Source organism: Microcaecilia unicolor, chromosome 8 (genome assembly GCF_901765095.1).
Source record: "Microcaecilia unicolor chromosome 8, aMicUni1.1, whole genome shotgun sequence".
Taxonomy (NCBI): domain Eukaryota; kingdom Metazoa; phylum Chordata; class Amphibia; order Gymnophiona; family Siphonopidae; genus Microcaecilia; species Microcaecilia unicolor.
In genome coordinates, this window is record NC_044038.1 from 176710211 (window position 1) to 176722905 (window position 12695).

Sequence of the window (12695 nt, forward strand, 5' to 3'; positions counted from 1 at the left end):
ATACCCCAGTCGTGAGAACAAGCAGCCTGCTTGTCCTCGGAGAAAGTGAATGATACATACCTGTAGCAGGTGTTCTCCGAGGACAGCAGGCTGATTGTTCTCACCTACCCTCCCTCCTCCCCTTTGGAGTTGCGTTTTCATCTTTTTGCTTGTCATTCAACTGGCGGGAACGGTCGCGCACGGGCGGGAAGACGGCCGCGCATGCGCGGTGGGCGTGCCCTGCGTGCGGACCGCCCGCGAAGCTTCTTCCGGTTGGTGGGTGCTGCCGCGGACGTCACCCAGTCGTGAGAACAATCAGCCTGCTGTCCTCGGAGAACACCTGCTACAGGTATGTATCATTCACTTTATTTTCCATTGGCTGCCTTTATTATTGAGTCTCTTATACCTTAAACCCTCCATTGTGTCACCTGCAAGACTTTGCCCACCTTTTGCTATCTTCTATAGTAGGCTGGGTTTTATCTGTTGGAAGGTATTAAACTGCAGGCATGGCCTAGCAACATTACATTACATAAAATTCTTATATACCGCTACAAACCAGTGAGCTCAGTACGGTTCACAAGAAAAGAGAAACGGCCAAAATCCTGTGAACTGACAGTACAAAATTAAAAACTAATCCCCTTTACCAAAACTAACTTAAGACAACAAAGCTACCTTAAAATTTCTTAAAAAGAAAGGTCTTTGTTTCCTAAAAGCAGTGTAATTTTGCACTTTGCATAGATAAAGAGGAATAGAATTCCAAATAGCAGGTACTTGATAGTAAAGACTAGCTAAAAATACTTTAAACGTGATGGACTAGGATAAGGTAATTGAAAATTATCAGAAACACCCTTATTCTTATTAGCCATCTGTACCCAAGTGGACATATAAGCAAGTGCAGTCCCTTGAAAAAGCTTAAAAAAACAATACACAGACTTTAAAATGCACATAAACCTGTAATAACAACCAGTGAAGGTCCAGCAGCAATGGTATAACTCTTATCACTTTTATGAGCTGCATAAATAAAGCGTGCTGCTGTATTAGGAATTGTCTTCTTTTTTTTTTTTTTTCCATTAAAGTTTTCTGACAGCCTGCATAAATACAGTTGCAATAATCCCAAATTGGCAAGAGCAAGCTCCAAACAATGAGCTAAATGTATGGGAAACAAACATGTTTCTGATCTTCCTAAGTTGTTTTTTTTTTTTTTTTTTTTTTCATCAAGAAAAAAAAGACTTCTTGCAATTCCAGTGATAATGACCTAGAAAGAATAACTCCCAAAATCCTAATGTTGTCATTCAATATATCATTAGTGGCCCAGAAGAAGAAACTGTTGTCTGGGTGACTGGAAGCAAGATAGTAATATCATCGGCATAGAATAAACAATTTAAAAACGGCTGAATCCATTAGTTTGCTGTTCATTTTCAAATGCCATTCTGGTATTTTTCTTGTAAATATTTGGTGCATTGAAGTTAAATGTAGTCTGTATTGCTACATTTTGTGTCCTTTACTCTGTTGTAGATGTTTCCTTCTTCAGCAGCCCATACAAAAATGGTTTACACATCTACCAGCTTGAAGACAGCTGTGAAACCGGCTGCAGTATCTAAATCATTAGATATACAAGATGCTCTCAAAAAGAAACAGGTATGTGTAAAGATACTTCCTGGCCTGCAGAAGGACAGGTATTAATTAAAATTGTCACTGTCTGACTAGGGAAAGAAGCAAATTGCCTGGTTCTGAACATGGAACCCCATTTTTATAAAGGCCTTTTCTCTCACATATGGTATCTTCAATAAAATCTTTCTGATGTTTTATTGATCTGCTGGCTCCTTTTCTCTGGGTTGTAAAGGGTGAAAGCTTATGTTCAAAACAAACGCAAGGTATGTTGTATTCGCTATATTTTGTTTATTGATTTTAATAACTAGCAGTAAAATTGGTCAAAGCAGGTCATGACCTCAACATGCATATTGAGTCACAATATTCAGAAGCACGACAAACATAAATTTATCTTCTCATAGCAGTATGCAGTTTTCTGATCATTATTCTCAGGGTTTTTTTTTTCCCTTCCATTAATATAGATTTCAAGCTGTACTTCTAAAAACCATTTGATAATGGATAGTCAACAAATAGCAGAGATAGACAGCCTATGGCATATGTGTGTCCCTAGGTGGCAGTCATGGGAAGTTCTGCTGATGCTCACAAGGCAGAGCTATAGTTCCAGGTTGAGGAAAGATTGTCCAGCTGCCTGTAGTCATCAGTCTGGGAATTTCAGAAGCTTTACACTTTAATGGCACCAGAGTCATAGTTTACTTTCGTGAACAAGCTCTTATTATTTTTTTTTAAAGCTATTTTTCTATATATTGAGTAATGACAGATTGAAGTATTACGTATGCAAAGATACATTTTACCCTTCCGTTGCAGTTAAGCTATGTTGCTTACTTGTGACCGGGGTTTTCCGTAGACAGGAGGATAAGCCTGCCACCCATAGATGACATGATTCCTTGAGGTGTGAGCTTGGACCTGCACCTCTAGAGCTCAGAAAAGTTTTGAAGACCTTCTGAACATGTCATTGTGTTCACATACAGAGTTAACTGCCACCCTTGCCATTCTTTTCTTGAGCTGGTTTATTTATAGGATTTTTTTTTTACTTCAAATTTTTATTAAGTCTTTTGAAATATCTTTAAACATTTGTATCAGTAAGACCATACAATATACATCCACTTATGTTTCCATTTCTTCTCAAAGTCTCAACATATTGACTGTCCAATTAACTTATATAGCCTACATTAACACATCTTGTTAATTACACACATCTCAAAATACAATACCCTCCAACCTTGTTCCTCTCTATATTGTCCCCAATTTTATTTCCGCCTGCCTGTCACAGGTGGTGGTGGGATCAATCATGCCCCCCATCTTTTCTCTATCCCTCCCAACCCCCCCTCCCTCTCTTTCAACCCTGAACAACTATTTAACTTTCTGTCACATCCCTTCAAATATTTATGGGATGTCACAGTGCAGATTAGATGGGCTTTGCAATGGCAATAAGTTTCTTTTCTGTGTCGATGCTCAGAGAGTCGCATCACTCAAGAATTCAACTTTTATATGTTTTTTTTTTTTCCCCCCCCCAGAAACCCACCTAAGGATGCATTGGTCACATCTCTTAGGTTGTACTTTTTTTTTTTTTTTTTTTTTTTAACTTTAAATTTTTGTTTTATTTTACAACCTTTGAAAACACTTTGAAACATTTGTGTAAACAGTCCAACGAGTATTCACCTCATATGGATCCATTTCTTTACATCTTCCTACTATATTGGCTGTCACACTAGCTTTTTTTTTTTTAATCACTTTAACACATCTTGCTATTTTCACTCCATTCTTTTATTACCATTCCCACCATCCATGTTCCACTCTATACTATTTCCAACTTTATTTTTGCTCCTTAACTAACACAGGTGGTGAAACCCACTTTACCCCTCTATCTACCCCCCTCCCCCCCCCCCCCCCCCCTCCGTCAGTCCATTTGTCCTGAGTCAATCCCTCCCCCCCCCCCCCCTTCCTACCTATCTCCTTTCCCTGGAATGTATCCTCGTCCCCTTATAATCCCTCAATCATTTGTTGCAGTCTTGCCCATCCCCTTTTTCTTCGGGGCTCACCCTCCCTTCTGTATACTGTTAAGAGTTCCATATGCCACAAAAGTCTCACTTTGATCTTCCAATCCTCTATTTTCGGGGGGGTCTACTGATTTCCAGCAGCGCGTGAGGAGGCACTTAGCCGCTGCCAATCCCCACCGCATCAATTTACTCTCCTCCCACTCTTCTCGCTCATTATACATTCTTAATAAGCATTGTCGTGGCCCACACACCAAGGATATTCCCATCGTGCGGGCCAGCGCTCTCATCACTGCCTCCCAAAACGGTACCACCCTCCCACATGTCCACCACACATGTAGAAATGTGCCTTTCTGGCTTTTGCATCTCCAACACATGTCTGATGCTCCTGTGTACATCTTGTTTAGCCTCTCTGGGGTATAGTACCATCTTGTAAGAAACTTGTATGCGTTTTCCTGTATTAGCGCACAGACCGAGGCTTTTTGTACTTCCCCCACATATATTTTCCCATTCCCTCTCTGTAAATTGGTATTTCAGATCCCTCTCCCAAGCTTCCTGAAATGGGTATTTTTTATCCTCGGCCCCTTGGAGAAATCTGTATATAACCGATATGGGTTTTGGGACTCTCCCCAGTAATATCCACAGATTCTCTAAACTTTCCTTATCCCTGGGGTGTCCCCTCTTCCACCCCTCTTTATCCATAAAGTGTTTTAATTGCATTATTTATAGGATTTTTGATATCTTCAACCATAGAGGAAGGTGAGAGAGTTGTGTGGCTAGCTTATTCCGCTACGTAATTAACTCAGCTTTCTCTGAGGACAAGCAGGACATTAATTCTTACAATTGGATGATGTCATCTGGCGGAGCCCCGATGTGACTGCTACCCAGTGCCCTATAGCTTTGAGGTTTTTGGCATCTTTCCACGGCACATGCACAAGTGCTTTCCCGCCTAGTGAGTGTACAGGACTGTTAGTCTGTTTTTTCCACAGAGCAGAGGTATTTTTGTGAGCTCTCCTTGTGAGCGTTTCCCTTTGACAATTTTTGAAATGCCTTTCTCGTCAGAAGTATCTCTCCCCCCCCCCCCCCCCCCAACTTTTTCATAATTTATTTCCTGCGCAGTTTTAGTTTTGTGGCAGTTTAAAGTTTCTTTTTATTTTTCAACTCTGAGGTTCACTTAGTTCTGAGCATCAACCAGGTACTTTACTGTGAGGTTCCCTTTTTTTCCTCACCATTGATGTGGGCTTGGAAGAGAGAGATCTTTCCCAGGAGAAGTTGGAAGTGGAGAATTGGTTGCAATCCACATCTAAAAAGGACCCACTTGATGAAAAAAGTGATCCTGTTGGTGGTGACGATGGTGAAGAGGAGTGATTAGAAGGAGGTGGAGGCTAACCACCACGCTGGAACAATGGAGTGACATCCTTTGGCTGGGACTTCTATTAAAGCAAGTTCTCCAGGACTTCCAGATTAATGAGCATGCTCTGATTTGAGGTGGTCTCTGCTGGTTTGGAGTTTGTCGGCACAGAAGGGGAGGATTAAGGTTTGTAGCTTCTTTTTCTGAAATAGTCTCTGTCTTGGAGTCACTTTGCTGGGGCAGTGAAGAAGGTCCTGGAGTTACAATTGCACTGGGAAGAATGATGTGTGTGCCAGCGAGGGAAAGGGCTTTGCTGCCTGCACCAGGCTGATCTTTCAGTGCTATGGCACCTGTGCTGAGGAGGAGGAGGAGCCTTAACCAGTGTAGTGGGCAGTGCTAATCTCATCATTGTGCCAGGAGCTTCTGTGAGTGATCTGTGCTGTGGGCAGACCTGCGTCAAATGATCATTGCATGATGGGTGGCACCTGAGTTGCAAGAAGAGCTTGGAATCTGGACAGACACTTGTACAGCATGGCTTTGTGGGTAGCTTTTTGAATGCCAGTGTAGATGGGGGTCTCTCAGCTGCTGGTGTGTGCTGGAGGGACAGATTAGTTTGAGGGCCTGCAGATATGCTGGGGGATCGTTCTGTGAGTGGAGCATCAGTAGGGGCAGAAGCAGAACCTTATCCAAGCTCCATTATGTGGCTGTAGCTTCTGCAGGTAGGGGACGTACTTGTTAACTTACCGCATGCTGCTACATTCTGTTTAGGCCCCAGACAGCACACATGGTTGTGTCAAACAAATCCGATGTTTTTCAGCATTGCAAGCATTTTTTTTTAAACTCGAACCCTGAGTTTGTTTTGGGTTTTTTTTTCCTATATTCCTTTTTTTTTCTTCCTTTATTATCCTCCAGGGGGAATAGGAGAATACACTAGGTTGAATTGAGGGAAGATGTTGAATTTTGTTCAGCTTAACAAATTTAGAAAAGTGGGAGAAGAATCCTTCGGAGGTTATTGAGCAGATGAAAAGACTGGCAGGGGAGGGGTGGCAGTTGCCTTTAGGAAGGCACACAATGACATGTGGAAAGTCTTCTAGACTTTTTTGAGCTCTAGTAGAGCAGGTCTGCGCTGGCACTGTGAGTGATAGACTTATGTATGGCTGCATTTCAGAGGAATTTTGTTTTATGGGGAGAACAGGCTGGAAAGTTGAATGCTGATATGGTGAGTGGTAAAGGATTTTCCATTATATAGCTTCCCACTATTCCAGAACCTGTGGGATAGTTGTGTCCATCAATCAGCAAGTGAAGATGGAGAACTGAAAACTGAGTCTTATCTCTCTTGGCATCCAGTCCAGCTCAGGAATCCCACAGGACATGGTGCAAATGGTGGGCAGCAGTACATCTTCGTATTTGGCGCAACATCCCAGTATGCCAGGGTCGTCAGGCTCTCCAGCAGGCCTTGGTCTGTTCAGAGGCACCATCGTTGAAGGGAGCCATTAGAGGAGGGAGATGATGGAAAGTACCGAGATTGTTTCATAAAGAGGAGCTCAGTACTCTCATTTCTGAGGCACTGGTGGTGCTTTCCATTGAGGAGCCTTCTGCTTCGGCATCAGGAGTTCCATCTTCGTCAACCATGAGGGGGCTTGGAAATCCTCCTAATGCCTTCCTGTGCATCCAGACATTAAGGATCTAATTAAAGCAGAATGGGTCTAGCCGGACATGGGGCTGAGAATAGGAAAAGCCATTAGTTCTGAGGGGAAACATAAATTGCAGCTTCCCAGGGTGGATTCCCTGGTTAAAGCTGTGACTAAAAAGGCCACCTAGTTGTAAAATACCTACAGGATAGGAAGCTAGAAGTCTTGCTGAAACGAGCCTTTGAAGTGTTCTTTCTGAACCTTCAAGCGACAGTGTGCAGCTCATTTGTGGCAAGAGTATGTCTGAAGTGGCTTCAGCAGTTGGCAACACAAGACAGGTGCCATAATGCCCAGCGGGAAGCAGGGTGGCCTACTTGGTGGATGCTGTTTATGACATTATGGCTCACAGCTGTCACAGCACGTTGGCAGCTCTGGTTGTGATATTGGGCAGCAGATGCATTATCAAAGTTACGTTTAGGAAAAACTGCCCTTTAAGGGCAAGTGACTATTTGGAGAAGTTCTCAGTAACTTGGTGAAAGAACTTGGGCAAACTAAGCCACAGCGATTGCCGGAGAATAAGCCGAAAGCCTCTGGTTGTATGTCTTCAGGGGGCTCTCTGTTTTGAGACAACAGACGGTACTGACCTAATCATCAGCAGTATGGTCAGAAGTCCCGCTTTCATTTGTGTAGACAGGAAGTCATCCTCTCAGTCAGCTCAATGACTCCAGAGATTCGCAGTGATGTAAGGCTGGTCCAGTCTTTTCTTCCTTTAGTGGGAAGACATCTTCTTGAGTTTCGGAAAGAGTGGGCCAAAATCTTGTTAGATGAGTGGGTTCTGGATACTCTTTCAGAAGGTTACAAGTTGGAGTTCTTCCACCCAGTTGCTTCTCTTTCCTTGTCAGAAGGGAACAAAAGTGGTTGAGGTTCAGGCCACCATAGATTTCTTGCTGGCACTCCCGGCCATTGTTCCAGTTCCCCAGGCCAAACAGGAACAATGCAGATACTCCGTCTTCTTCATTGTCCCAAATAAGGAATGCACGTTTTGTCCAGTCTTAGATTTCAAAGGTCTAAACTGCTACCTCTGAGTGTCCTGCTTTTGCGTAGAGAACTAAGAGCAGTCATAGCCTCAGTTCAGGCGGGAGAATTTCTCACTGCCCTTGATCTCAGGAAAGCGTACTTGCATGTTCCTCATTTGGTTGCCACATTAGAGGTTTTTACAATTTGCAATGCTCGGCCATCTCTTCCAGTTCAGGGCGTTGCCCTTTGGTCACACCATGGCTCCAAGAATGTTTATCAAGGTTGTGGTGGTGGTGGTGTCTTTCCTTCGGTGTCAGGGAATTGGAGTTCACCTGTATCTCAACGACTGGCTCATTCGGGCAACATCCTAGTCAGATAACATGGCGGCAATGGACAAAGTTGTTTGTCTTCTGTAGTTATTGGGTTGGGTGATCAATTTTGAGAACAGCAGACTAACTCCATCACAGATGCTGGATTATCTGGGCATTCTATTCGACACAGCACAGGAGAGGATCTTCCTCACGGAGTTCAGGAGGTCGAAGCTGGTTCATCAGATGCTCTCTTCTCTGTCAAGGCAGGCCCATGCCCCTTTGGTGTTACAGTTGGACCATTGAAAAGGCTCGGTTGAGACAAAAAGTTATTCTGATTCGGTCATTGCTACCTTGCTTCAGGCTTGGAAATGCTTTACATCCATGGCGTATGCGAGGGTATGGAGAACATTCAAGGGCTGGTGTTCTGAGAGAGGGTGTTCTGAGTGAGGGCTTTCTCCCTTCTTTGCTCAGATCATGCACATCCTAGCGTTTCTCCAGGCAGGCTTCAGAAAGAATTTATGTTGGGTTCTCTAACAGTTCAGGGTTGTGGCTTTGGTGTGTTTCAGGGGCTGACTACAGAAGACACCTCTTGCGGCTTACCCAGATATCGTTCAATTCCTGTGGGGAGCCGGCTGCTTGTGGCCTCCCTTTCGTACATGTGTCCAGAGTAAAACCTTAATTTAATCTTTTGGGCTGTGTAGAAGCCTCCTTTTGAGCCACTTCGGTAGGCCTCTGATAGATCTTATGCTAAAGACCAGCGTTCTTGGTAGCTGTTGCATCAACACATAGGGTTTCAGAGCTTCAGGCTCTCTTGTTGGAGTCCCTTTCTGCTTTTCGGAGATAAGGGTCTTCCTGGGCATGGTTCCTTCTTTTCTTCTAAAAGTGGTATTTCATCTCAGCCAATATTTGGAGCTTCCGTCCCTTTGTAGATAGGACAGAGACTCAATATCCTTCTTTGAAGCTTCTCGATGTGTGTAGAGTCCTCATTAGTTATCTGGAAGTCACAAATGAGTTTTGCAAATTGTGCAGACTGTTTTGTGCTTTTTGGTAAGCAAAAGCTTGGCCTCCTGGCTTCCAAGCCCACAATTGCTAGATGGCTGATGAAGGGTATAGTGTCAGCTTATTTTCTTGTGGTGAAGCAGACAGGCTCCTCAGGCTTTGTTGGCTCGTTATACTGGGTGGAGATGACCTTACTGTCTCTGGCGGATATCAGCAAGATGGTGATGTACTTGACGTTGCTAACCTTTTACCAAGCACTACAGGGTGGACATTGTGGCACGCTTGGAAGCCAGTTTTGGGGCTTTGTTCCTCGGGGCAGTGGTGCCAGGATCCTACCCACTCTAGGGATTGCTTTTGAACATCCCACAGGTTCTGGAATAGTGGAAAGCTATATAATGGAAGGAGAAATTAGGGCTTACCCTGATAATTTTCTTTCCATTAGTTCTTCCCGCTATTCTAGAGGTCTGCCTGAGGTTTCTGAGATATTTAGTTGGTGCAGGGCAATGGGTAAAATAATGACTGTCACCTTGCATGATGCTTGTCCAGAGATGAGAGAGGTCCACATACGTTTGCTCATCTGATTAGTGTTAGGTTAGCGAGTTGTTTAAGGTTGTTGGGTTTATTCTAAGTTTCTCCTTACTGCTTTCTCTGTGTAAAGTCTGAGGAGCTGGGCTGGATGCCAAGAGAGAGATGTCTCTGCTCAGTTTTCAGTTCTCTATCTCCACATGCTGGTTGATGGACACAACTATCTCACAGGTTCTGCAATAGTGGGAAGGACTAATGGAAAGAAAATGATCAGGTAAGACCTTATTTCTCCTTGTATCGTGTTTGCCATGAGAATTCTAGCTTGTACAAGAACCTTGCAGTAAACATGAATGAATTGCTGCCTTGGAGCATAATATGCACAGCTATTGAATAAAATTAACTGTTTGCTGCTTTTCATATGATTATTACATAGTTCTCCAACCAGCCTGAGTTTTCCTTATCAAAATGTACTCCTTTCATTTAGGAGGCACTAAAACTCCAACAGGATATGAGGAAAAAGAAACAAGAAATGTTAGAGAAACAAATCGAATGTCAAAAGGTAAGTTCCTGGTTAATTTTGTATAAACATTAAACACGGAATGTTGCCACTATTTGGGTTTCTGCCAGGTACTTGTGACCTGGCTTGGCCACTGTTGAAAACAGAATACAGGGCTAGATCGACCTTTGGTCTGACCCAGTATGGTTATTCTTATTATGTTCTTATGTACCACAGAATGATATTGTACAGGATGGTATCAGAGGCTATATCCAGCCTGCTGTTTGTCAGCATTTTTTTTTAAGCTCTGATTTCCACAGTCTGAATTAGATGTGGATATTTAGTATCATCCCCGGGCATAATTAGACCCACTGTTTTTTGGTCCTACTTATTCATGGACCAGCATTGAATATCGTAAGTGCCCAGATAACTTCTGGATCTGTCCGGACACTAAACCAGAGAGTGATGCAGTGGTCAGAGCTGATACTAAGCAGCACTATCCGTTTAAGTGCCGCTGAGTATTTGCTCACAACTTGCCCAGGACCATTTAACTTGAGTTGATGCACAATTAAGGGGCACTTTTACTAAAGCTTAAGACATTCTAATGGATATTAGCACATGTTAAATGGAATTGGCATTTATTATTTTTATACCGCCCTAATTCAGAGAAGAGTACAAAATAAATCATCCACAATCAAGGTGACAAAAGAAACAAAATTACAAAGTTTCAGCAGAGAGTCCAAAAAATTTTTAAACACAACCAAGAGAAGAATTCTTTCAAATCTTAACTGCATGTTCTATTTGTACCTGTGGGCCACATGGCACTTAGTATGTGCTAATGTCCAATAGCACATGCTAAGCTTTAGTAAACTAGTGGGACAGCAATGCCATCTCTCAGGTATATTGATGGAGAAATAAGAAAGCGCAGTGCAAAACCAGAAATTTCAGATAATGCATGAGTTTGAAAGTCACCTAACCCTGTGCTCTGATTGGAGGCTAGTCTTTTTAGTTCACAGCTCTGGATAATGTTCCTGCATTCCAACAATAAGAGGCAGGTTTGGGATTATTATGGTGGAATGGCTAAAAAAAAAATCATAATAAATAAATCCTTGCCTTATGAGCTGTTTGTGGCAAGGATAGTAACATGATTTTTACATATCCTCTAGTATCCCTGAGTGCTTTCTTGCCTACGTTTTGTTTTAATTTGAATAGATGTTGATATCCAAGTTGGAGAAAAACAAAACCATGAAGGCAGAAGAAAGAGCTGAGATCATGAAGACATTAAAAGACCTTGGAGAGAAAATATCTCAGTTAAAGGACGAGTTAAAAACTTTCTCGACATCATCAAAGGTCAAATCTAAGACTGAAGTAGGTATCTTTTTAAACATTGTTCTGGCTTTTCGGGATATCTTTTTTTTTTTTTTTTCTTTCCTTTTTTGGGGTTGTATTCCCCACCCCCCCACACACACCCTTTTTTTTAAAATTCTATTTAATTGCAAGATTCCAGGTACCTTTACTATATTAATGAGGGAGAGCTGTGCGGTGGCAGAGGGGTCTGGTCAGCAAGGAAAGATTCAAGAAGTGTCTCCCCCCACTCCCTCAGATTGTGTGGAAAGGAAATGATGGTGTATTCTCTGATTTGGGCTTAACAGTAACTTGTATTTCAGAGTTTAATTGCACTGTTTGAGTTTTCTGTGCTAGCTTAATCATTGCAGAATTAGTGCTTCCTTGTCACTTCCAGCAGATGAATCCAGGAACTAGTGGGTTAAGTCCGCCTACCGAAGCAAAGGAAACAGTGGATACAAAAAAAATCGTCTCTCAAGTGGTGTCTCCTTAAACAAGTTCTTTATTGCAAAACAATTAAAACAACGACCCGACACGAATCGTGTTTCGGCCGTATAGGCCTGCGTCAGGGGTCTATTCACTTCCAATCAAGAAGAGAACATGTAACACTTAAACAAACTAAAGGCAGTGATGCCAGACGGCCAGCTCCTTCCTCAGTTAGTATGTCTGTATTTCAGCAGGTGGTGGACGACTTTTTCTCCAGCTCCTGGGCCCAAGGCCTCTGAGGGTGCTCCTGGGCCGGTGGCCAGTTTGATGTGGGGGTGACAGACTGGTGATGTCCCCTTTGGCAGTATATGCAGTTGCTGGGTCCCTGCTGCACCTCAAATTCCCTCTGAACAGGCTTTTGCTGTTCCTTTCCTTCCCTGTTTGTTTCTGCCTCCTCACTAAAAAAAAAAAAAAAAAAGAGAGAGAGAACCATAGAATTTATTTAAAAGAGAAGCACAGGGAAGTGTGTTTTTGCTGAGAGCAGGTTTGTGTTACTGCTATGTGAGTCCTGTTTTCTGTTGCCTGCTTGTCTGAGCCTGCCTCGAAGTGGAGTCGTAGAGTTTTTTTTTCTTCTGCTCAGCTGTCAGTTCCCACGCTTTCCTGGTCCGGGATAAGTCCTGCTGGGTTCCTGTTCGGGGACGGGCGATGGCAGCAGAGGCAGTAAAACGCTGTTCCCAATGCGGGAAATGGCCTTTGCAGCGCGGGGTGCGCGGATATGGCAGGACTCGAGCGGTGCCCCCCCCCCCCCCCGAGAGCATGCTTTCCCGCCCAGAGCCTGGCAATTCTCGTGCCATTTTGTGATCGGTCGCAGAGCCGGCTCCGGTAGCGGTTTTCAGCAAAGCTTCTTCTCCGCTGGTAGGGGAGTCGGGGGGGGGGGGGGGGGGGGTGGGGTTGTCAGGCATTGTGGGCGGTGGTGCAGGTGCCATGGCTGCGACCTCTGTTTCGGGGGAG

General features: G+C 43.5%; 1 protein-coding gene across 2 annotated transcripts in view; it reads left to right on the forward strand.

The window, feature by feature from the left end:
- RBM27 (RNA binding motif protein 27) overlaps positions 1 to 12695 on the forward strand; it is a 97324-nt gene that overhangs the window by 51691 nt on the left and 32938 nt on the right. For both annotated transcript variants that reach the window (XM_030211585.1, XM_030211586.1), the window contains exons 14-16: positions 1495 to 1617; positions 9903 to 9977; positions 11127 to 11282. In XM_030211585.1, coding sequence (XP_030067445.1) covers positions 1495 to 1617; positions 9903 to 9977; positions 11127 to 11282 — 354 coding nt within the window. The remainder of the gene's footprint in view (positions 1 to 1494; positions 1618 to 9902; positions 9978 to 11126; positions 11283 to 12695) is intronic.